General features: G+C 35.2%; 1 protein-coding gene across 5 annotated transcripts in view; it reads right to left on the bottom strand.

The window, feature by feature from the left end:
- Positions 1–26,200, bottom strand: part of LAMA2 (laminin subunit alpha 2) — a 517,841-nt gene that overhangs the window by 265,963 nt on the left and 225,678 nt on the right. For all 5 annotated transcript variants that reach the window (XM_045842659.1, XM_045842661.1, XM_045842662.1 and 2 more), the window contains exons 10-12: positions 25,309–25,469; positions 14,022–14,162; positions 11,284–11,454 (exon numbers count right to left, since the gene is read on the bottom strand). In XM_045842659.1, coding sequence (XP_045698615.1) covers positions 11,284–11,454; positions 14,022–14,162; positions 25,309–25,469 — 473 coding nt within the window. The remainder of the gene's footprint in view (positions 1–11,283; positions 11,455–14,021; positions 14,163–25,308; positions 25,470–26,200) is intronic.

The following is a 26,200-nucleotide window of genomic DNA, read 5'->3' as shown; positions in this document are numbered from 1 at the left end:
TATTTGTTAATTCATTTAATCCTCATAATAACTCTGTGAAGTGAGTTATTATTATCTCGCTTTATGCAAGAGGAAACAGTGGCACAGAAAAACTAAGCTACTGTAGTATAATCGCACAGCTGTGGTCTATAAGAACTAAAGTCAACACAATTCCTGATTTCTGTGTTAAAAAATGCTGCAGCAAGCATAGTTTTCAACCCCATTTTTAACAATTCTGCAGAAGTAGTCCACAAAAACCTGGTTCCTGAACTGTGATCCATGTAAACTAGCTAACATATAGTTACATACAGACTAATTGCTTGCCCTTCAATACCTGATCCAAGACTTTTGCCTTATTCTTGGGAGATATCCAAGGCTAAGTTATTCGTAAATTCAGCCCAACTACCTACAGTGCAAGATCCCCTTAAACTCATGACTGGCTTCCCCTGATCTTTGTCTTTCAAGACACTGCTGAGACCCTCTCAAGGTGACTATTTTTCCACTTACTGACGTACTTCATGAACTTAGTTTTGCTTGGTCAATAGGTTATTTCAAGAATATATTTGGCAGCTGACTTCTGTCTAATACTTGTGAGGAATTAGAAGATTGTATTTTGTTATAAATATGATAAGTAACTCACCTCTAATTCTCTTCCAATAAAAAATATCACTATAGCAGAACAGGGAAATTGATATCAAACTTCAGTAACTAGTTAAAAAATGTTGGTATTTTCTTAAAATAAGAAATCAAAAACTAAAATATTTACACCTGTGTGATTCTCAAATCAAAAATCTTTACAAAAGTTCTCTACAAATAAAAATGAGTCTCTGAGTGGCTCCCCCAGTCTGGTAGAATTTAACCAGATTAAATTAATGATTAAAAAGACACATGTGTGTATATTACAAATTCCATGTAAGAAAATATTTTTATTCTTAAAATTTACTCGATCAGGAGACCAAAAAGAATGAAGAATTCAGACACCGAAGATATCAAATAAAAATGAAAAAAAGAAAAGAGAAACCTAGTTATATCACAATGATGTAGCCAGGAAGGAGTTCGTTATAAAGGACGCATCATGTGGTGAACATTTTGGGTGTGGGCACACAATGCAGAGGAGGTCTCATTTTTCAGAAGTAGCTGTAAATACATTCATCTGAGTAAAACAATCATCTGAGTCTAGTCATGCGTGCACACTCTCTGCTCTCACGGCTGTCACTGCTGCCGATCTGGAGTTGAGAGGTAATGGCTTCATGATTCAAGGAAACTGCTGAAGTGTGTACTCAGGCTTCAGTTGGAGAGATGGGTTCATTTATCATCATAATAAGCTATTACCATCGAGAGGTCACAACTCATTGAAGAGACAATCAGTCTAATTGGCTCAATTCCGTTAGCTTTTGACGTGCCTCGAGGAGATAAGCACTCTTTAGCAAGTAATTTTCAATCACCCAACAAAGTACCTGTTTAATAATTTATCACATTTCCAATTGGACTCTTATCGCATAGCTCCTTTCTCCATGTGGCAAATGTCAGATTGTAGACCCAGGTAACGGAGGGAGAACTTCAGAAAAAGCAAGGTGAGAGAGCATTTGCTTCGACTCAAGTACCACTGTTAGAAGTGATGAGAAGATCTCAGGAATAAAAAGTTAAGCTTTATGCTTCCCCAGAACGTCCTGGTGATAATAAGAATTTCCTGAAACTTTCAAAAAAAAGTCCTATTTGAATCCTTGTGATAAATTAAACATGCCAACCAATTTTTAGCTTATAAGACTGGGGTACTTACCACTTATTAAGTAATCATATCAAAGCAATAATTTTTACAACAAAGTCTAGAATAGAAAAATAATAGTTTGTAATAGATTAATATAAAAGTAAGAGCTGTTCTAGTTAAAAATATCTTATCAACAGTCTGTTCTTAAGTGGAGCAGTAGGCAGTCTCTGAGGCAAACTCCCCTCAATTCAAATGGTAGCTGTTACTCTAAAAAGCTAACTAACCTGACATCTACAAATACATACTATTTTTCTCCACTACTTTTTATACAACAGATGGTCACATATACACTATTCTGCTTCTAGGTTTAGCTACTTAACCATATACCTTGGACCATTCCATATCAGTATGGAATGCTTCTTATTTATTTATTTATAGTTTTATAGTGTTAGACTGCATGTATGTACCCCAAACTCTCTGTCTCTCAGTGATAGACATTTTTGCAGCTATCACAAACATTTATGAATGGATAACTGCATCTTACATATTTATATATACCTGTAGGATAAGTTCCCATAAGAGAAATACATAAGCATAAGCATATTTGTAACTTTAGTGAAGATTTCTAAATTGGTATAAGGATCTTCATCTTCTTAAAGTCTCAGTAATAGCATGTTATCCTTTTTGTTGACATTCCTAAAATAGATTACAAATGATTTCTCAGTGTTATTGTCATATTAAAAGTCAGTTTGAGTGTCATTTCATATATTGAAGAGCCACTTGTATTTTCTTTTCTATGAATGGTTCAATTCATATCTGTTGCCCATTTTTCTGTTATACAGTTGGCCTTTATCTCATCAGTTTCAACAACCTCTTTAGGTACTAGAGAGATTAGTTTTTTGTTTGCTATAAATTATAACAACAAAAAATGTATGGGTTTTTAAAAATAATTGATATTTTATTATTTACGTTAGTTTTCTAGGGCTGCCAAAACAATGTACCACAAACTGAGTGTCTTAAGCAACAAAAAGTCACTGCCTCACAGTTCTAGAGGCTACGGGTCTGAAACCAAAGTGTTGGCAGTGTGGGTTCCTTCAGAGGGCTGAGAGAGAAGGATTTGCTTTGTCCCTGCTTGGCTCGTAGATGGCTGTCTTCATATTCACATGGCAATCTCCCTAACTGTATCTGTCTCCAAATTTTTACTTTTTATAAGGACATCAGTCACATTAGGTTAGGCTCCACCTTCATGACTTTGTGTTTAACTTGCTACATTATAGCTACAGAGTATGGATGGTGCTCATTAGATTTATAATATTGATTTCTCTAGTTGCTTACTGAAGGGCAGAAATCTCAAATTCCTTTAAACACTAGGTTTTCAGTGAAGCAGGAAAAGTGAGATACTTATCACATCATTTGCATGCAAAGACATGAAGCCATGAAGCTATGCTTATTAGCTTTATTTTGGTGGCTTCAAGATTAAGTGCAAAACACTCTGCAGGTCTCACAAAGCTAGCTCACTGATTTAATTTTTCACGTTGCTGCAATGCTTCTATTTAAGTCACATAATCTGCATACGTGCTAAAATTAACTAGCTGTGATTGTCCAGATGCTCTGTCAGATAGTGATAAAGAGGCAGGAGACAGAGTTCTTTGGCAAATGTACTTATTGATATACTCGTAAGACTACCTACAATATAAATGACTGCAGCACACAACTACAGAAATTCACAAAGCAAATGACATTTATTGAACAGCTTCTGTGTGTGAAGGCCATTTTTGAGAATTCTGAACATTCTGAGGGAATGTTGGAGTTCTCATTTTGCAGATAATCAAAGTAAGACAACTAAATTATGGACTATGTCCAAGATCACAGAACTAATAAAGTAGCTGTCCAGCATTTGAATCAGATCTATAAAAGGCATAAGGATCAAAACACAAAAAATAACTGACCAGGGCCTCCCCTTGCACAAATAATTGTTTTCAATCAAGTCTAATTAGGAAAGAAAAAAAGAAAATAATGTGTTACTTTGCTAGTCAATGATGCAGGTGTCAAAGGACTGGTCTGTTCTGAGGGCTATGAAGGAAGGTCTGTTCTAGGCTTCTGTCCCTGGCTGTCTTGTCCCTGTATCTTCAGGCCATATTTCCTTTATACCTGTAACCCATTCTTCCCTACCACTTCCTTCTTTTCCCACTATTAACAATTAACACAATGAACAAACAAACAGATAAACAAAAAGTAGCAGTAAAAATGCTCTGACCACGACAAATTCAGAAATGGCAATAATACTGCCCCACTGAACTTAACAGTTGGTGATTCTGCTCTACTAAGGGCCAGAAGACAGATGCTTGGGGTTTCTCCCCCAAGGACTTGGGCTAGCACAGGAGAAGCAGAAAAACATTCGTTCCCTGTGGTTCTCTGCACACAGAACACAGCTGTAAAATGTTACCAAAAGGATATAGCAAAAAAAAAGTAAAGTTTTACATTAAGATTTGTTTGAACTCTTTTATAGTGGTGCTGGTTTTGTTCTCTTTAGTTCTGAGGTAAAAATAGTGGTTGCAGAAGGAAGGCTTTTTTATGCTCTTGTTAAAGCATAGTCTTCCTTTTTACAATTTCAAAGAAAACTTGATACAGAAGTACCTGGCTTTCTAATTTAAGTGCGTATGTTTTGTTATTCACTCAATAACTATTGTGCTAAGTCATGCCCCTAAAGAGATGACTATTCTGGACCCTGTGTTGGGTGGCAATCAGCCGAGAAGCATTATTGTTTAGCTTTTTGATGCTCTTAATTTCTTTTGGTAGGAAAAAATTTCAATCTGGCATCATAGTCCTTTTACCAGAAGAACTTTCTACATTTCTTCTAGTGTAGATATGTTGATGACAAAGTATCTCAGCTTTTATTTCTAAAACAAATAAACAAAAACTCTCTTTTAGGATTTTTCTCTTCATCTCCTTCCTTCCTTCCTTCCTTCCTTCCTTCCTTCCTTCCTTCCTTCCTTCCTTCCTTTCCCTTCCCTTCCCTTCCCTTCCCTTCCCTTCCTTTTCTCCTTTCCTCCCTCCCTTCCTCCCTTCCGTTTTAATAATTTGATTTGGATATACCTCAGCGTGATTTTCTTGTCTGTTTTAATTGACCAACTTTTCTCCTGATCACAGTTATTATGCTACTGTTTCTTTATAGGCCTTGTAATCTTTAATTTGAGGCCCAACATAATGAATTTACATATTTGGGTGCTGGATTTTGTTGTAATTAATTACATGGTAAAGTACTTGCTCTGGCATGAGTTCCTTTACTGGGAATCAGTTGGCTTCTTCTAAGGCTTGCTTTCAAGATTTGTTAGAGTGAATTTGGAGCAGTCTGTGGTCTGGGGCTAGTTCAGCTCGTCTACCTAGATGACACTCTCTGAGTGCTTTAACTGATGGCTTCTCTTTTATGAAGATAGTGGGCAAATACAATATAACCAGCTCTATGTTAGTTCTGGGAATTGTTTATCTTACCACTTTTTGACATTTCTATCACCAGATCTGGGTAGTTTTTCCCCATCCAGCTTAACAGTCATCCATGCTGGAGGTTTACCTTTACACCTTTAGAGATATCTAGATCTCTTTCTCTCTCTCTCCCCAGCTCCCTCTTCTCTAATACTATTTCTCACAAATCCTAGCTTCCTTGGCTCCCCTGAGCTCCAAGCTCTGTCCTTCAGACTGTGCTGGTTGGGTTTTCTGGCAACAACACATTTCACCTTGGAAACTGCACCCAGCCAATAATCTGGGGGAGTTGTAGCTTTACTTCATTTGTCTGTTTTTTTCTCAGAGATCACAGTCCTACTTTATCTCTTGTCCAGTGTCTAATAACTGTTATTTCACATTTTTTTCTCAAGTTTTCTTGTTGTTTAAGGCAAGTAAGTAAATCTAGATTTCATTCTTTAATCATATTCAGAAGCAACGATTCTAATGTATTGTCTCTACAAATCTCTATTAGTATGATTTTTTAAACTGTAATCTTTGTTTCAACTAGAGTTTATTTTTATGTGTAATGTAAGGTATGAAGCAGAAAGTGTTACTTTTTTCTCTTTGGATAACTATGGAACCAGAACCATTTGTTAAACAGCTGATCCTATTATCATTGATCTATAATATCTATCTTGTCACAAAGCAAGTATTCATATATGCTTGGAATATTATTGGGCAATTTTTCAGTTCCACTGATCTTTTATACCAACTAATCTATTTTCACACCAACCATGATCCGCTTTAATCAAAAAATCAAAACTTAAGTCCTAAGTCTTTATACTAGGGTTTTATTAAAATTCCATCTCCAGCTTCTTTTAGGAATTCATTTGATTATTCTTGACCTTTTGCTTTGCCATGAAGACTAACTCCTTGGTACTTCCAATACTTGTTGCTATTTTAAAGGACTTCTTTTTAAAGTGGTTTTTAAACTGATTTTTGCTGATGTAAATAAATAAAGTTGAATTTTATATATTTTGCATATAGTTCTCTGATTCACTTATTAATAATTTATCTTTTAAGTTCACAAAGCAGATAATCATATTAGCTACAAATTAGAGTTTTATTTCTTTCTTTTCAATTATTCCATGTTCTACCTCCTATCTTTCTGCACTGACCAGATCTTCTAGTTCAATGTTGAATAAAATTGGTCATGGTGAAAATTGTTTCATGTTTGTGATCTTAAAGAATTCTTTGAAGATTACGTATTAAATAAGATATTTAAAAAGTTCTTTGCTTTTGTGTAAATACTCTTCAGTAGTTAAAGAAGTGCCTCCCAATCCTAGTTTGCAAATTTTTAAAATATCATGAATCATTATTTATTTTCATCTATATCTTTTTATGTATCTATTGAAATATTATTTTTCTCTTTCTTTGGCCATTCAATGTGGATGGATACTTAACCTGATTTTCTGATGTTAAAACAACCTTGAACTCCTACAATAAAATAACTTGGCCAACTGAGTTTTACCACTTTTATACACTGTGGATTCAGATTATTTATGCTTTATTTAGGATGTTTGCATCTATTTTCATGAGTATGGGTAGCTGAATTTTGTCAGTGATGTATTTTGAGCAGAATCTGTATAACCATTTCCATTGACCTGATAGGTAAACTCTTACCAATGTAGTTCTAGATTATGTTAGTTTTGTTGGTTCCATGTCACAAAGTCAACTCATGCTGAAAGTACTGTTAAGGAAACTTCCTAATTTTTCTTACCAAATTGTTAAACTGAATGTTCCCCTATTTAGTAATTATTCAGTTGACCAATTGTAAAAGCTGATCTTTGTACCTGTTGTAATTCATTAGAAGGCACTGTAAACAGAATAATGCATATGGATATCAAAATTATTTTTCATAATAATTTGAGATATTATAATTAGTACTTTATAAATTTCATTAGGAGAAGTATAAAGATAATATTATTACAAGGATATGTGAGATTGGGAGATTTTTATATATGATATTGAGTACTCATAAGTGGGCTAACTTTGTGTACTAGACATTACCATAACTATGATCGATAAATGAGTTCTTGATTTTTTTTGTTTTTAATAAATATATTTTCTCATGATGCCTAACAATGCTTTTGGTTTATTCTAGGCAATAGATCTTTTCTCTGGTACTACTCCATTATCACATCATTCTTGAGGAGCTCTGAGTCATGGAGTAAAAACTCATTCGGAGCTTATTTTATTCACTTTAGGGTCATGCCATTCTAGGCATACATAATACCCTCTGAATTAACCCAATACTTAAACTGGAGGAAGTTAAGGATAGGGAATAGGGTTCAACTTTAACTTTTGAATAATTTCTGAGGATTGTGGAGCAAAGAAGTCACAAGTACAATTTCTGCTGGGAAAAGGAGAGTGGATAGTGCTTGTTAGTGAGTTTTTAATTTTTTAAAACCAAGATTGAAAGCATCTTCCAACTTCCACATAAACCCCAATTCAAGAGTCATTTCTGAGGAAACTTATTAAAACTATTTTTTGTCATTGTTAGGTAAGTAGCATTAATCACAAAGTATTTTTAAGCTCCTTTTATGTGAGGAGATCTACCTTGTCTTATAAATCTCAAACATCACTCTCCTTCAAATCCATCACTTTAATTTGGGATCTGAGAGGTAGCATTGAGAGTCAAGCAAGCACAACAAAGAAGTACCAAAGATTACTTTTAGCAGCCAGATGCTGTTTTGTCAGCAGACTCATAATGTGCATTTTAAGCTAGTCAATGCGTATACTTGGCAACTACATGAAACAGCCTAGAAGCTTCTTTAAACTAGAAACAGAAAAAGACAACATAATGTTGTAGGAAATAAGCATTGTTTTGTAAGGAACAAATCACATAGGATTAATTTAATAATGCTCAGAGACTCAGAGACAGCACTTCAGACCTTAGTGGGATTGCGGGAACAGTAGACAGGCAAGCCAGATTCTCTGGGAACTTTACAGCGGCGATGAGAATTGCTTTTGGAAGCTGCACTATTTCAGACCACTAGGGTAACCTTAAGTAAATGATTATTTCAGTGTTCCAATAGCACTTAGTTTACTAAAGCAGTAAATTATTCCAACTCTGAAATTCACAACTGCTCCTAAATAGCTGAACCTTGTAGCAGAGCAGCAGGACTCTGTCCTCCAGCTCCTTCCATTTCTGCCTGGTCCCATGCTTAAACAAATGCCCTAAAACCCAGCATTAACATTTCCGAGCAGTTTGAAAAGGAAGTGGTGCCTAATACAGCCCTGCGGGTACCTGACTTCACTATTTAGAATGAAGAGAGAAAATTAACACTTGATTGTGCCAATGGTGCTAGGTATTCATTCACATATGAGAGAAAAACAAACATTTCTCAAGATCGCTATTAAGGAATTAACTCACAGTTAAGATCGCGTAAAGTTTTTAAATGAGCAATATAAAACTGTGCTAAGTTTTTCTAGGCCTCATCGATCCACATACACACGTAATTCACTTATGTATTCCTCATAAGTCCAAAAAAGAAACTGCAGTCAATAAAAATGTTCCTTTGGTCAAAAAAATATTCCTTTGGTAAGCTGCCTACTGTTCTTGAGTTTTATGACAATCAGACAGACCTCTGTGCTAGCAAAGTGTATCCCTCGTCAGAGGGGTTTTGTTCATTGGGGTTAGGTTTCCAAAAATGGAAGAAGGGCAAGCAGCATCTTCATCGCAGTAGAATATGCACAGCACAGCACTTCCCCTTTCTGTTATACATAGCCTCGTAACCCAGTGGCTGACTGGAAACATGTTTGAAAATTGGTTATATAAATATTTAGGAGATGCTAATAGCATCTCTTAAATATTTTTTCAACTTAGAAATTAACACTAAAAAAGCAGAGGAGGAATTATGTACCCACAGCCTCCTCATCATTAATGTAAATGAAATTCAGTATCTAAGCAGATGCACTAGTTTCTTGATATACTATTTCTGTCAGATTCTGGCAATGGCTCTGATTCGAACAGCAATTACTGATAAAGAATTTAGCCTCAACTCTTTAGAAAAGTGGTTTTATTGAATTTACAAACAAGGTCCTACAATTTTCCATTTCCTTAGCAAGATAAGAAATCAACCAAGCTAAGCATGTCATCATGACTATAATTTACGTGATGTGACATGACAGTTAAGATGTACTGTGGTAATTTGTGAGAGCTTGCAGTATTATTGGTATTATCAAAAATTTATATGGTCCAGTTATTAAGGCAAATTGTTTCATTCATACTGAGGTATCTGACAGTAAACCACTGAGGGCTTCCACATTACATTAAGAGATGTCTTCCATATTCAAACAATTTGCATACCCTGTTACCATTATTTTGTTCACTGAATGGAAATTGAAGCACAGGCGAGCACAGCTTTTTGATGTGGAAATAATCTGTAGGGGAATGTGAAGTGCTTCATTGTGGGTGGTTATAGGGAACAGTTTAGACAGGATAAGGAAAGTTATCTTTGGGAACCAACAACTATGAACAGGATGTCCACATTCTTTGCTCTGATGTTATTTAATATCCCATTTGATTGTTTGCCTTCTGTCAGTTTGATTTTCAGCCAACAGAAAGAAAAAGCATATGACCAAAGAAGAAATGCTCAGAAATAACAGTAAAGAATATTCTATTATAAGCCATCTTAAAATAAATTTCACTACATTGAGAAAAATAAGACCTCTGAAACTCATCTTATTTTGATCCAAGGCAGTTTATTAAACTCCTCAGAGCAGGAAAAAACAAACAACTGGACAGTTTATTTTTTGGGAAATTTAAGCTGTAGACATTCAAGTCTTAGGTGCTCTTTAATTCTTACTGGGAATATAGGAGTTTCCTAAATAGGAAATGGAATGGAATGACTTATTGTAATGGACCTTGCAAATAAACACTTAATTAGTTTTTTTATTGCAGCTGTAGAATTTTATGCAACATAGACTGTCTCTTTTAAAATACCCATCATTGAAATCCGTGTTTTATTAATTTATATATTTTGCATAGTAGCATTGTAAAGACTGTTAAAGATAAGAAAACTGGCCACGAGCTATAATTTCTTCAATTTGCTAAAACCACCTGTTCCCCATCACAAATTAACATAAGAACCACTATTACTTTTTTCCATCTCAAGACTCACATGCCATGACAAAAGAACCACTAATTCTAAATGTATTTTTACTTATTTAACCAGTAAAACTTTCTTCAAAAGCAACTCTATATCTTTATAGGTAAAAACTACACTTAAAAAGCATTAATTTGCTAAGGGATTTTTCTGTGTAATCAGGATGATTTAACTATCAGCTGACAAGGTATTACCTTCCACAGAACAAGCAAGTATTCACATTTAATAGTGATTAAATTCTATAGTGATTATACAATCACTATATCAAATTTTGTTTCCAACAAATTAATATGCAAAATAAAATAATAAAGGCCAAGGCACTGTCTAGGTAAAGTTAATTCACAACTGGAAAAAAAGTGCCTGCACTTCTGAGGCTACCACGTACATTTATCTGTGCATGTTTTCATTGATGTGTGTGTGGGCTTTAAAACAAACATGTGCTTCCAATCTGGCGTGTCTTTTAGGGTAGTTCTCTTTCTGAGCTCCAGAAAATATGTTGTTTACATAAGCTTCATGCACGTATTAAATTAGTTCTGTAATAAATTTCATTTCTAATGAATATTCACATAAGATGGAAAAGTAGCTCCCTTGAATCTCAGTATTGAAATGAAACAGAAACAGATGAAGACATCAGTAAGTATCCCACCACGGACAACTCTAGAACAACAGCTATTTCAGTAAAAACAAACAGAGTCTTCAAATATCTATAATTTGTTTTGCAAGAAACTAATGACCTCTTTAATTTGTTTTTTAATTTGTTGATAGAACAGTTTACACAGAATGGCAACTATGCAGAGCGGTGAACAAGGGATGCCACAGCCCACAGGATGTGGGAAAAATGTCCAATTAAATCTAATTTAGTTGGTTCTTCCCATCTAAAACTGCACGTGTTTGATAGTCTTATCCTTCTTTAAACAAATAATAAATACACCCATTCTTTTACTGATCTGTTCAAGCGAAGCAGCAAGCACCACATGGACTTACCTTGTTTCCCAGATAGGGAGCTGGCGCGCTCCAGAAGTAGTCCCGAGGCAGTGCTCTGCGGGCCTCTGCGCTGCGGATGCTGATCTGCTCGGGGAGCTCGGGGTCGTGCTGGGGCGCCACTCGCACGTGGCCGGAGATGTCCGTGAGATGCCAGCCTCTCATGTCTTGTATCTTAAAAAAAAGCATACACAATCATCATTACTTGAGAAAAATAAAACGCATCCACTTCTTTTCACTTTCACATTCCTGAAGTATTCATTCATTTAGAAATTAAAAGAAAAACAGCAAAAACTATACAAAAATGTGAGATTGGTGAATATCACTAAACTTGTCATATGTGTTCAATATAGGTTCTTATTTTTTCTTTTGATGTTTGTAGGCATTTAGTTGGTACTTGCTATATAATAATTTGTTTTTATTGATTCAATGCTTTTTTTAAAAGTGGGGAGGGAGGGGAAGGGTTGTCAAAGAACATGTATAAAGGACACACGGACAAAGCCAGAGGGGGGAAGCATTGAGGGTGGGGGGTGGGGTGGGGGAGTAGAGGAAAGAGGTGAAGGAACACGGAGACAACTGTACTTGAACAACAGTTAAAAAAATACCCCCCAGAGTCATGACTCCAAATACTCTTCCTTAGTAATAGAAATCCATTCAAAATTACACAATGGTTAAAATGCTATATTAATTATCAGATAGTCTGATTTTGAATTTCATATTTTTCACTCCACTAGTAATTTCCTATTGTTTATAGACTAAATTATTTCAAAAGGTGTTACCTATGAATTCGTGAAGCAGAGGAAGAAAAGAAATAAAATATGCAAGCACCTGAAAGATGGCTTTTCATTCAGTATTTCCTCCCGTCCAATTTATTTAAATTTCAACTTTGAGACTTAAAAACACTTTAATGCGCCAAACTGTTGCTATGGCTACAGCTCACAATACTGTACCTACTCCTTCCCATGGAGTCCGAAGTGCTATGGGAACCCATATTCTTGGATCCTTGGCTCAGAAAAGGAAGAAGCTGTACAGAAGGATTAGGAATATATGATTACTCGCTTTTCTATTTTTATACTCCAGCAAGGGCCAGGCATAAAGCTGTAATTCTAATTTAAACTGTCAGGTCTGGATAAAACACTGGGCACCGAGGCTTACAGCTCAGGTGGTCCACTAGACCTGTGTGAGCTGCTTGGTGTTGGAGATGATAAGGAACAAACTGGTAATGGTGATTATGTGTGGATGAAATATTCTTTACAATGTCTTTATGTAGAAGTCATTTGATTCTGTATCTCCCAAAGCTGCGGAATTGCTGAGACTGCCCCAGTCAAAAGAGAAAGAGAGGACCTGTGAAAATGTCCTTGTGAGCTGGACAACAAGATATACATCACTTTCTTTTCTTCCCTTTCTAACATCACCCTCCAGACATTCTCAGACAGCCCAGCAAGACTGAGAGGAAGTTCTTCCCAGAAGACTAACTGAAGTGCAAATATCAACGGCCCCAGTTTCTGAAGACCAAAGCTGAGTGCCTCCTTTGTTCTTCTGCTAACCATAAAACTTTGATATAGTAATGAGCCTGTCTAGAACAGGGGCGCTGTAAACAAAAGGAGGAAGTTACACAAGATGCCCATTTGCTGTTGGTTCTATGTATTCTACTCCAAAAGTAACACATTTGATAGCGTGTGTATAGGTTCAATTTTAGACATGAGAGAACAATCAGAAACTACTTACAATATTTCAAACTTGACTTAGCAGTATAGACAGAGAAGAAATGCAATAGTTGTATTAAGGATTAGTCAGCTGATTAAAGTTGAAAGGAAGGAAGACGGTTTGCTGAAACAGTGATCTTTTTAAAACACTACTCTCATCAGTCTTCTGCTTAAACCCTTCAATGACTCTTTAGGTGTAAGAATCCAACTACTTAGCATACTAAACCCTGGATGGTATAGTTTCTCATTCCCCTTCTTGGCTTCTCTTTCTCTAGCCTGTTTCGTGCTATTTGGTGTTCCTCAGAGCAGCTGCACCCACCATTAGTAATTCCCTGAAGGTCCCATTTCCCTCTCATTGCCTTTCCTGTAAGAGGACAGATAACTGTCTCTGCACAGTGGAAAAGACAATGGGGAGGAAATGAGTGTGGTGGGCATTGAAGGAAGGAAGGTAAACATTTTTATGTTTATGTTAGAGGGAGAAAATTCTAGTAACTACCAAGTAGGCAATAATTTGAAAAACTTTAAATTGACTAAGAATAATGATATTGTCCGAATTCAGTGACCCACTTTTTAACAATGAAAGGACCCACCCAACATCAAATAGTAACTAAAGGCTGGTGGTATTATGTAGAGAAATAATAAGCAATTTTTCTTAACTTGTATATCAAAAATATTGGTGAGTGGATAATGTTATTCTTCATATCACAATCTGATGCTTTCTCTATCGAATCACCTTCCCCTGGGGCTAGAAGAACATTAACTTCATTACTGCTTCACATATTAATCACGGATACTGAAAAGGCTTTTGTTTACTTATTCTAAGAGGTTCCAGTCTGCACACTATTACAAATAAAACCTTAAAGGCTTTGATCAAAATACACAAATAGCATTTGAAAGAAAATCACATCACTCCTGCATGATTATTTTAAGTAGAAGCTTACTACAAGAAAAAAAATAATTTCTTACAAAAGAGCACAACAACAATAGCAAGAAGGCCTGTGGAACAGAGTACGGAATTAAAAGCCTGCTGCTTACATTGCCATAGGTCCAGTAGGAGCTTTGACATCTGTTGGAAACCCCAGAGCAGAAACACTCGTCACATCCTTTATGATTATCCGCTTGCAAGTTGAAAAAGCCAGGTTTGCAGCGGCTGCAGTCTCCTCCTTCAACATTCTCCTAGAAGTAGAAAAGTGTGTTAGCAACAGAGGGGCCCTTCGAAATTAAGAATTGTCTTTGTTTCTGTGTAAGGAAAATATAAACTGCATAGTCTTCATTTTACCTCTCAAAAACATTTAAAGTCTAACCATATTTTTTAAAATCCCGTTTGAAAGTTCCTTAGTAAGCTTTATTCTTTCTAATTGCACCAATGGAAGGAACACTGAATGCTAACCTACAGTAGTGAAAGTTACCGTTTGGTTTTCCTGCATGTCAAGAGTGTGGGGTTAATGTTATGATAAATACAGCAATAAGTTAAACATACTAAAATCAGTTTGGTTGACTAGTGGCTATCAAACTGCTTTGTCTTAGAACACATGATGCACGGCAAAACATTAGTTCAAGACATTGACCTAATACATGGATATATAATAGAACATTGATATTATACATATAGTAAAGTACTTTTCACACCCTATATTAAAAATGCATACATTTGAAGAAACATAAGAATCTGACAGGTAGAGAAACTGGGGCAAACAGTCACAGGATTTCCATAGAGAGGCTAAGTTGAAAAGGAGGGAATTTGTCCCTGTTTAATTTTGACAGTCTTTTCTTTAATACAACGGTTAGCCAGTTGATCATACAGTGATATTACAGGACAAAACAATCCTCAGTTGGTGCTTGTTCTTCAGATTAGTTTTATTAACTCTACCCCAGTATAGTGAAGTTATTTGTTTGTAAGTGCACCCGCAATGTGGGCTTGCCCAGGGAAAGCTGTATAACAAAAAATAGAAAGGTAAAAACTTTCCATTTAAAGAACAAAATTGGCTAATAACTTCTAAATGAAGGTTGCTTGCTTTCCATGGAACAGATTTTTAGTATTCCCTATGTATATATTTGCTCTACATTTTTCCTTTGCCTCGAATTCCCTTATTACCTCAATTCTAAAACTTTCCTTTTCCTTAGAGAACTAACTACTTGCACAACTGTTTTCATAGCCCTTTATACACTGCTCTATTATAAGCACAGAAAAAGTACAGCTATTTCTTCTAAGATTGTTCACTCCAGCTATATACCATAATCTATTCTGAAGTAGAACCCCTATGTTTACCCTATCTTTAGAGTACCAGCATTCCTAGTAGAACACTGAACATCAGCTTAACAAAACGTTATTAAGTTTAAGTGGATCTCTTAGAGGGTTTGTTTTTCATGCATAGGAAAATGTTATGCACATAGCAGATGTTTAATAAAAATACTTTATAATAAACCAAGATCATGTAGGAGATAGGGATGATTGAACATGATTAACAGGAGGAAAAATAAAAAGGGCAGGAATAGCATGAAAAAAGAGATAAACAGAGTGAAGGAATAAACAAATAAAGAAGTTCTCCTTGTATCCAAGAGAATAGTTTATTTGAAATCAACTTTTTGACTCTTAATTTCTATGACCCACTTACAACCTCAACCACCGCTATATTGCTGGGGCCTAAACAGAGCGCTGTCTCTAGATCTGCCTCACGTGTCAAACTTTAGCATGTTGATATGTACACAAATTCAATTATTGCCCCTGAAATTCTTGCTAGCTTTCATTTCTAAGGCAGATTTCAGATATTTTGAGATGATGGATGTGAGCGAAACTAATCAAACTAATTTCAGACCTATGGTGACAAATAAATCCCCAAAGCCCTGAGGTTGAAAGCATCCTCAGAAGAGTACACGGGCAGGAAAGATGAAACATTTATAATTATAATTTAGCTTATCCCACTGAGGACACAGTACAGCTGTTCTGTACACTGTGTTCTTACGTTTTTGGTCTAATCTACCTTTCATTTACTCTAATTTGAAAGCTTGTAATATCACCTTTCTGAGATTCAGACTGAATTCAACAAGAGATTTGGAGACAGCAGTTACACTTTTCTTAGCTCCATTTTACACTGGAAATATGAGCTTGAAAAAATTATAATTAAATAATTGCAATATTCGATTTTATCTAATGACCTAAAACAACAAATCAGGGTGGGAATTCTAGGAACTACAAAGAATGGTAGTTCAAGGTCTCTGTACTTAAAAGCCAACATCTAGAGTTTGGTAAAAAGGTAATTTATAATCAACTGTAATGCATGGTGGACCACGATAAGTGCATCTCAGAAATAAACTAAATTAGGAAAACACAGAAGCGAAGGGGCTAAAATGCCTGCTATGAAGGTTTGAAAAGGCTTTATGACAGTAGCAGAATTTGACCAAAACCTTGAAGCATGGTTAAAATATTCAGTCTGTTGCAGGAGATAGAATGAGAAAGCCATGTTATCAAAGATATTGGGAACAAGAAATAATCCAAAGAATAGAAGGTTCATTCATTATGTACTCTTTTGAAACACATGTATTCAATATTCCCTATATGCCAGGAACTTGGTCCTTGGGTTCCAGGGTTCCTGACCTCACATGGTGAACATTTAAGGCTGCCTTAAGAGATTTGTACAGTTTCCCTTAGGAACTGGTAAGTCTTTAAAGGTTATTCAGCAGGAGATAAATCAACAGAACTATACTTGGCATACTTAAACTGGTAGTAGCAGGCAAATGTCTATGAAATGTGAGACGCCGGAACAAGGAAAACTTTCATTAGCATATTGGCTCAGTAAGAATTAGTTCAGCAGGCTTGAACTGCTCAAATCCTGCACGATCCAAATTGAAAGTCTGTCCCTTGGCTCATGGGAGGTAACCTATAAGCCCTTAGAATTTCCTACCTGACAGGGCTGTCTTTGTACACCAGGCAGGGGGTCACACCAGGTATTTTGTGCAAACATGTAATTTATGGTGGATGCCTGGTTTTTCAACTGAGGCCTCGGCCACATTGTATCAGTTTGACCTTCGGGGGTTTTGGAGACTGAAGAGTTAAGGTCAATCATGTAAGTGTTCTCTATCTACCTGACTGACCTCCAGTAAAAGTCTGGACACCACGACTTGGGCAAGTTTCCCTGCTTGGCAATACTTTACATGTGTAATCACACATTGCTGCTGGAAGAATTAAGCATTCTCTGTACTGTTCTAACATTTGTACTTAGTCTCTCCTGGACTCTTCCCTATACACATTTTCTGTTTGATGACTTTAATCTGTTTCCTTACATTCAATAAAGTAAAACCATGTGTACGACAGTTTTTCAGGGTTTTGTGAGTCCTTCTAGTAAATCACTGAAATTGAGTGTGGTCTTGGGGACCCCAACATACCATGGTAAAGATAATAGGATGTCTATACTTATAAAAAAACAAGTTACCAACTGGTAGTTTTGTTTTGCTTATTATGACATTCTTTGAGTCGATATGTTTTAGATCCTGTTACAAGTTCTCAAGCTAATCCTCTTCTAATTCCCCACACCCAATTCACTGCACCCCTCATCAAAAGTAATTATCAACTCAAGATTTGAATAGACCTCACATACAGTTGCAAAGCAAGTCAGCTTAAAGCCACAACCTTAAGTTACCAGATTCCTAATTTTTTAATCCTGAGTTTGTACCATACTTTTTCTTTAGTGAGTGTGAGTGGCAGCTCCTAATCATTCCATTGAAAAGTGCTTGGTCCTAATTTTTCTCAGGCTTCATCACAGACAAATATTAAACCAAAACTAAATAGTAAATATGGTGGATGTAGTGCGTATTTACATATCTGTTTTTATGACCTACTTGAAGTACTTTTGAAGCTGGTAGGAAAATGAAAATTAAGGAGAAAATCTGTTTAGCTCACTAGATCTCTGCTTCTGGACACGTCTCAACATGTATAGAATTAATTAGTGATATCAGGTTTTACTTTCTATTTCCTTTCCCAACCTCCCTTGAGGGGATAAATATGTAAACAATTTCTTACTTTAGAACTGTATTTCCAAAGTTTCCTTTGAAAACAATAGTTTTAAAACAGTGATTACTAGAGAACGTCAAAGTTTGATAATGTGATTTAGATGTTTTACAGTGGCACAATTCAAACACAGAAGCATAGTAGTCAGGATTTTTTAATTGCACATTCATAGAAACAAAGTTCCCACCTTCTAGTAGTTTGTTAATATGCATGACCTTGGCAGCTTGGGTCTCAATTCTTTTTACGTGTTCCCAGGCGGATCACTGCTGTTTCAGAACTTCTCTGTGACACAGCAGCAACTGTCACCCATGAAGCCTCCCCTGATGGTATTCCTGATTCATTCTTGGAAGACTTGATATGACTGGTTCAGGACTTAAATTTTCCAGAATGAACCTTCAACTTTATGGGCAGGCTTTTATGAGAAATGTCCTTTGATACCAATAAGGACAAAATTTGTAATTTAGAAACATATTCAATATACTCAGCTGAGTATCTAACTAGATATGTTGTGGACTACCCTACAAAAAATTTATAAGAAATGCCCTTTCTTTCCTTTCTTACTCTTTCCCCCTAAAAGCAAAGTTGAATTAGGAAAACCTTAGTAGGTTTTTTTCTTCTTGAGGTTAGCTACTGTTGGGTTGACATCAACTTTCTCTTTACTATAGTTCCCTCAGGATAGCTTCCCCTTACAGAAATAGTCACAATAGTTTCCCTTTATTATTGCTCACCAAGCCGCATTCTTATCAATTAGGTACAACTTCAGCAGAACATGTTTAACTGTGATTGTTAGCCAAGTGGGAATTCTATTGACAAAGTTACCATAAATACCTCTAGTGACATTTAAGTTAATTTTGTGATAATTGCTTCAGGAATTTTGCAGTTATTCTTGTTTTTACAGGGTGTGTTTGTAGTCACTTACATATATTCCTTTGTGATGGCCTCATTCTAATGCATCCTAGTATTAAACAAAGTTAAAAGAAGGATAATTAGCTAATTAGTGGTATTTGTTGAGTGCTTATTTTTTAAATCCTGTTTCAAATTTAAAAAATAAAAGTTGCTGGGTGGCAAAGAGAAAGATAGAATGAAGTAAATTAAAATTAGCTCTCACTTTTCAAAAGCTCAACTTTCAGTATTACAAATTGATTAACATAATATTTTGAAGTGTAGCTGTTGCAAGAGACAAATTCCTACATGTACTTTTTATGCTAAAAAATTTACATCTGTAACTTAAATTTGGGATCAAATACATAAACTGAATTCCTTCTGTAGAAATACCTGGCGTCCAAGTCTAACAAGATAATGAGGTGATCATTCCAGTGCATAAATAGAAAAGAAGAGGGAAATCAGAACACCCATAAAACTGTTAGCACACACCATGAAAATCCTATTGGGGGAAGAGAATGTGAACTTATTTCTATTATAAAATGCAATATTAACAGACAAAAACATAAAAATAATACAGAAGGCATTTATGACATACTTTATGCTTATACAAGGCTTCCATGCTGCAACTACACCTAGAGTTAAGCAGCTAAATTTTAATGTCATTATCTTCCAGATTACAAAACAGGAATCAGACAGTTTAAAAGACTGTCAAACTTTCATGATTGTTTAGTTTTCTTTATTCCTCCTTTTTTATGTCTGAGCCACTGGGTTATCTTTTTATAGTGCAATGATGAAGATGATACATAGGATCCATAGCATCACAGAGATGAGACAGGTAATAAACAGGATTGCAAATTTTGAAAGGATCATAAAGGAAATGAAAAAGATGTTTCAGGTGATTATGGCAGAAGAACGATTTGTACTGGGGGATCAGGGGCAGCTTTGCTGAGAAAGAGGATCTGAGCATTGAAATAGGTAAGATTTCCCCAGCAGCTTCAACAGAATCTGTAACATTCCAAATTTAGAAAGAGTTTGGTGATTCGAGAAACGTAAGGCTGGAAAACAGTGACCATAGCTCAAGAACATTCTGGAGAGTTAAGCCAAAGTCAGATCCGTAATCTTGTAAGTCAATATGGACTTATGAAAAGGGCAATAAAAAAAACCTAAAGCAAAGCAAGGTAAAAATACAGACTTTGATTTCTAGTCTTTTATGTCATTATTCATCTCCTTATTTTAAGACTTTCATAAAAGTAGAAGCACATGTTCCTGCCTAGATCAAGGTCAATCTACATTACTTTTTCAGAGCCTGCAATCCAACTAACCTTTAATGGATAACATGACACCAAACTTCAAAAGAGCCAGTTTCTAGCATGTGGTACTTAAAATAAATATCAAGAGACAGAATAGCATTTACATTCAATTGACTTGTTATATATCTGAGATTGGCTTCTCTCTTATAAATTCACAAAAAGCTATAGATATCTAAAAATTTTTAATAATGCGCAAAATTAGTAAATATTATTGTGTCTTCAGCTAGCATTGTTTTCATATTTTTAAATATAATTAGGATAATGTTCATTAATATAATTGTTTAAACAAGGATATAACAAAAAATCTTATGTGTAAAGGTGATACTAGTTAATATTATATTAAGAATTTCTTATACCTCTTTTTAAATAAAGAAATCTTTGTTTCTTTTAATTATAGAAAATTTAAATTAGGAATTATTTTTAAAGCACCAAAAATAAGGTTAAAAATTATCATTTTTTTCTGTGAGCTTCAGATATACTTTTAAAGAAATATTATTTAGATATATTTGACTCTCCCTTCACTTGCATCCTATTCCCTTCCCTAGTTCTCTAGAGTTAACTACTCTTCTGAAATTAATACATATGTCAGTGTATTTAACATTTTTAAATTTATATGTGTGTCCACACAATACAGACTTGTTTTATGTTTTACACTACATAAATGATAACATAATGATTTTTGCTCTTTTTTTAAGTTTCTGAAATTTAGCAATGCTTGCACATGTGGATCCTATTTCACGCCCTTGAAGTATTTCTTACATCAGTTTATATAAACATACTATACTTTATTTTTCTTATTGATTTGTGAATATTTAGATTTTTTCTAATATTCATTATAACAAGTTGTCCTATATTAAACACCTATTATATGCTTCTTTCTACATATTATATGAGATTCTTTAGGGAAAATATCTAGACTTGCAGGCTGACAGGGTTCCAATATTTTAATAATGTTAGATAATGCCCATTGTCCTCCTCAGATTGTAGCACTAGTTCATGCTAATAACAACAGTGGCAGGCATTTCTGCTTTCTGAGATTTTCATCAGCACTTGGTGTTAGCTATCTCCCCAAAGTTTAGTCTTTGATAATCTTTTAAAAATTTATCTCCATTTAAAAATACTTATTACTAGGCATCATATAGCTTTGTGCTATTCCAAATATTTATATTACATTTACTAATTGGTTATCATGAGTGTGTAGAAATGCTATTGCATTTTACAGATTGATTCCCATATTCTGCAATCCATTAGCATTATCTTCTGGGTTCAATATTTTCTTTTGTGAGTATATAATCACTAAGCATTTTTTCAATGAAGTTAGACTGTGAATGGTAAATATTAACAATGATCTGATATTTGTCTGTAGCTTTAAAACTTTTTTTCTATCTTGACAGGTGGTCAGGTTTTCTACTATGAACCCCTATGGGGGATTTCATTTTTCTCTTCTACACACTGAGGGTGTATAATTCTTATTTTTTTTTAACCCTTGCCTGAGGATACGTTCATTGATTTTAGAGAGAGAGGAAGGAGTGAGAGAGGGAGAGAAAGAAACATCTACAGGAGAGAGACACATCCATCGGTTGCCTCCCCTATGCACCTGTGTCCCCACCAGGGATCACACCTGCAAACTAGGAATGAGCCCTGACCAGGACACCCTGCAAACCATTGGTGCATGGAATGATGCTCCAACCAACTAAGTCACCCATCCAGGGATTCTTTAATTCTTAATAATTTTTTTCTCCTTCATTAGTCCTTAAATATTATTTCTACTCAGTTTTATCTGGTCTCTTCTGCAGCAACTTCTGATAAACTTACGTTGAATTTTATCATTCTATCAATCAGCCATGCCACTTAGCATCTCATAGTTTTATTTCTTTATCTCCCTACATCAATTCGCAGTTAATTTCCTCATAATCTGTATTTCTGATTTCCTATCCAGCAGTTTCTAATCTCTTGTTCAACCATTTATTGAATTTTAAATTTCAATGACTGTGTATATTTTTTATTTCTAGAAGTAAATTTTACTGATTTCCAGGTCCAGAAATTATTATTTTATTTTAATATAGTGTCTTATGTTGTATCATTTTCCCTATTATTTCTTTATTATCTTATTTTCTAAGCATATTTTTATGATTATACATTTTTACATACTTTTATTTCTAGAATTTCTATGATTACACATTTTTATGTCTATATAATTTGTCAGTTGAAGCTATACTTTCTTTCCTATGGGCATACAATTTGCCTGACCTGTTAAGAATTCTAGCACATAAGAAGAGAATAAAACTGACCCCACTCCCATGTGGCACAGAGGTTGAGGGCCTTGATTCCTCATAGTGTGCTAATTTTTCCCCACCAAGAGATCCAAAGGAAAGAGAAAATTTTCTAGCTGCCACTCCTGGCCTGCAGGTGAATTTTGTAAAGCCTGTTCCACTATTTCACTGTCAAGAGACATTTCTATAGACAAAGCTTAAGTGAATTCAGTTCCAATTACCTTTTGTGAGGCCAAATCCTAGTTTCAAGTCCTGGAGAGGCCACTAATATTTCCTTCCTGCATCTACATGATTACAAATTTATTTGTTCTGTTTTACCCAAAATACTGTATTTGAAATGGCAGAAATGAAAAAAGTGGTGCCCACTTTTCTAAGTATGGTTTTTTACCAGAACTCTAGCCATTTAAAACTTACAATAAAAAGAAATTTAGGCCTGAAGTTTTTTAAAATGTCTATACACTCAGGAGATAATTTCTTTATAATGAGAAATATGAAAACCTACTTTATATTATAGTGTGAGGGAACAAATGTGCAAGATGAACACATGGGTATCATTTTCTTTGAATTTAAGTTTTAAGCATCTTAGCTTCTCAATGAAGTTCTACTTATTAAATAGCATTTTGGTTTATGTTGTTTTTTATAATCATTTGACACCTATGTCTAATCATGTTTTTGTGAAACAGAAGGAACTACCACATTTAGCTCTACATTAGTAAATGTCGTTTCAGTATTTCAATTGTATGCATACTTTGTTGAAACACTGTGTATTTATCATTCTTAAAAACAAGAGGCTACAGGCACTTAATCTAATAAATTATACACACAAACATTGTGATATAATTCTTTTTTGCTGTATGCATATACAGCAAAATACTTATACAGCATATAACTTTTGGGTTTTAAGATTATGTAGGTATTTAATGAACCTGTTTTTTTTTCTGCAAGTTTTGATCCTAAAAAACTAGTTAATAAGAGTTTATAGTCATCTATTTAAAATATACAGTTGAAGGGCATCTACTTAATGATGCTAGTTACTTCATTTTTCTTCTCTTTTATGATTTCCTAATTGCTGTTTATTATTGTGCTTTAATTATCTGTATAGAGCAACAAGTGTCTTAGTAGGAGGCATTTTTCCAATTAGGACTGTAATCACTCTCAGTACAACACTGAGGCGGGCGGAGAGCAGGCAGTGTTTTCCTGGGAGCTCTGCTAACGGCCACAGTTCTCCTGCTCTAACCTTTCCCACTATAGTTACCAAAGACAATGAACAAAATGAGGCCTGCCTCCCTCACTCAAGTTCCTCTTTCCTTCACAATACTAGGTGTCCCACTGAATGCACAGTAGGTGTATAAAAAACATTCCCTTTCTCTTTTTTTTGCAGTTTAGTTTCTTATATTCTAGGAATTGAGGAAGTTTCTCTTCCCTTTTAAGCTCAGCTTGACCTGTCCTTTATTTGAGTAAGTGATAAAGAATCAAGATTTCTGTGCAGTATAGAGAAGGAATAAAGGATATAGGATATGTTTGGATAAATATAAGGGAAAATTTACTAAGAGCCTACAGGATTCCCCCAAAAGACTTGACGGATGAAAATGGGAGGTGCCCTTAACAAGCCATCACCAACAGACCACTACACCATCTGGATCTACTAGAGCAATTTTTACATTGCAGATAATATTTGAATGAGATGTATAGCTTCTGTAAAACTATGTCACAGTACATAACAATGTCTTCACATGAACTGTGGACTTTCTGCTGGTTTACTGTCTAAGATAATTATCTAAGTTCCCCCTGATAGATAACATATACCTACTATGTAACTATTATAATATTTAGCTTGATATTTTATACATTCTTGTCCCCAAAATATACATTTAACATTAATACTAGTATTTACTCCTTGTGTTATGGGTAGGTTTATATACTCATACATACATGCATAACTTCAAATGTATCATTTCTATTGCTTAGATAACACTAATGAAGTAACAAAGAAAGATATTAATTGGGCTCCATCTATGACTGAAAACAAAGAAAAAAGTAGAACAAAGGAAAAAGCAATATTTATTTTTATATCAGTATGGCATGCTAAGTTTTCAATGGATTTTTCATTCTCTCAGGTAATTCAGCTAACACTGTCTGATCCAAACATTTTGTTAGTGATTATTATAGCTAAAGGAAATCAGTTTTATCATGTAAGACTTGCACATGCCTCTGTGTTTGTTTTGTGTGTATAAGCTGCAGGTGTAATTCATCCTTTGGTGTTAACGTGATGAGCTATTAGCTGAGGATGTGCAACAAATGAAGTTGCATTTCTGAAACTGCTCTTGGGAGGAAATATTGAGCCTCTAATCAATTCCACTAGGGCTTCTTACATTTTTGGTAATTAAATGAAAGAGTTTGAATATGGTATTTTCAGACCTATCTGGGATCAAACTTCAGAAGATTAAAAATCCAGAATGCAACCCTTGAAGGAATCATTTTCAGAATTCGGTACCAAGCTAGAATAGATTCGAGGGTACTAGAGCTTTAAAGGGCTGCTATTTTTAGAGCTGCATAGTTTTAAATTACACTAGATTGGTAGTGGGGAAAAGTGTTTTTGCCATAAAATGACATAATTCTTAAGGTAACTTGTCCTCTATCTGTTGGTTTTTAGACCCATGGCCAGTATGTTGCTGCAGTGAACCCGTAAGCTTCTAAACACACATGTAAGAGTGCCACATACAGAATAGGAAGTGGATATACACTGGAGAAGTTGTAACAATTGCTTAATGCCAGTAGACAGACCAGAGAAGCCAAGGAAAACAACCTTCTGTTTTGACAGTGGGGCGTTACTGGAATAAACAGTGTACCTTGCAGTTACAGGGTCCGAAACAAGGGTCCTCGTTTGCGCTTCCTTCACCACTGCAGTTACAGGGTTTGCAGTCTGGGTAGCCAGTGTAGCCCCGGGCACACCGATCACAGTTGATGCCTCCAAAGCCAGGTTTGCAATGACAGGACCCGGGGCCCAGACCTAAGAGAAGACGAGCCACATATCAACATTTTTCAGGTAAATATATAATATAGCCCCTAAGGTTTTAATTATGGTAGCCTTTAAAATCCTATTTTCACACAAAAATTACATTTGTGGGGTAAATCAAAAAAGAACAGTTGAAACCAAAGAATATAAGGTTTAATTAAGTTGCCTATGACTTGCATACATAGCATTTTCTAAGTATTTTTTAAAATACGGAGAATTATTAGTATTTTTTTAGAGACTGAGGAAGGAAGGGAGAAAGAGAAGGAGAGAAACATTGTGAGAGAGAAACTGATCAGTTGCCTCTGTACATGCCCCGAAGGGGACTGAATCACCCAGAGAATTGAACTGGGGACCTTCTCACTTTGTGAGATGATGTCCAACCAACTCAGCCACACTGGCCAGGGCCTAAGAATTTTTGTAAAAGACGAAATTGCATAGAATTTACCAAAATTAAGGCTAGAGAAAACCCACAGCAATGATCAAGGAAAAATTTCCGTAACTCTGACAGGTGACACTGGATTAAGACTATGTAAATTGTGTGTACCTGTTGGCTCACAAGCCCCCTCAGAAAAACAGAAAAGGCTTTGGGTGTAAAATTATACTACTTAAAACAAAAGTTTAGCAACAACAATATACGTACAACATCACTCAATGCCACTAACAAAACACTAAGTGTATTCATGGGAATATATATTTGGGGGATAAAAAATAAAAGAAGGAAAAGT

The sequence above is a fragment of the Phyllostomus hastatus genome, unplaced genomic scaffold, assembly GCF_019186645.2.
Source record: "Phyllostomus hastatus isolate PE091 unplaced genomic scaffold, TTU_PhHast_1.1 phas_contig_40, whole genome shotgun sequence".
NCBI lineage: Eukaryota > Metazoa > Chordata > Mammalia > Chiroptera > Phyllostomidae > Phyllostomus > Phyllostomus hastatus.
This window is presented reverse-complemented; position numbering and strand designations above follow the sequence as displayed.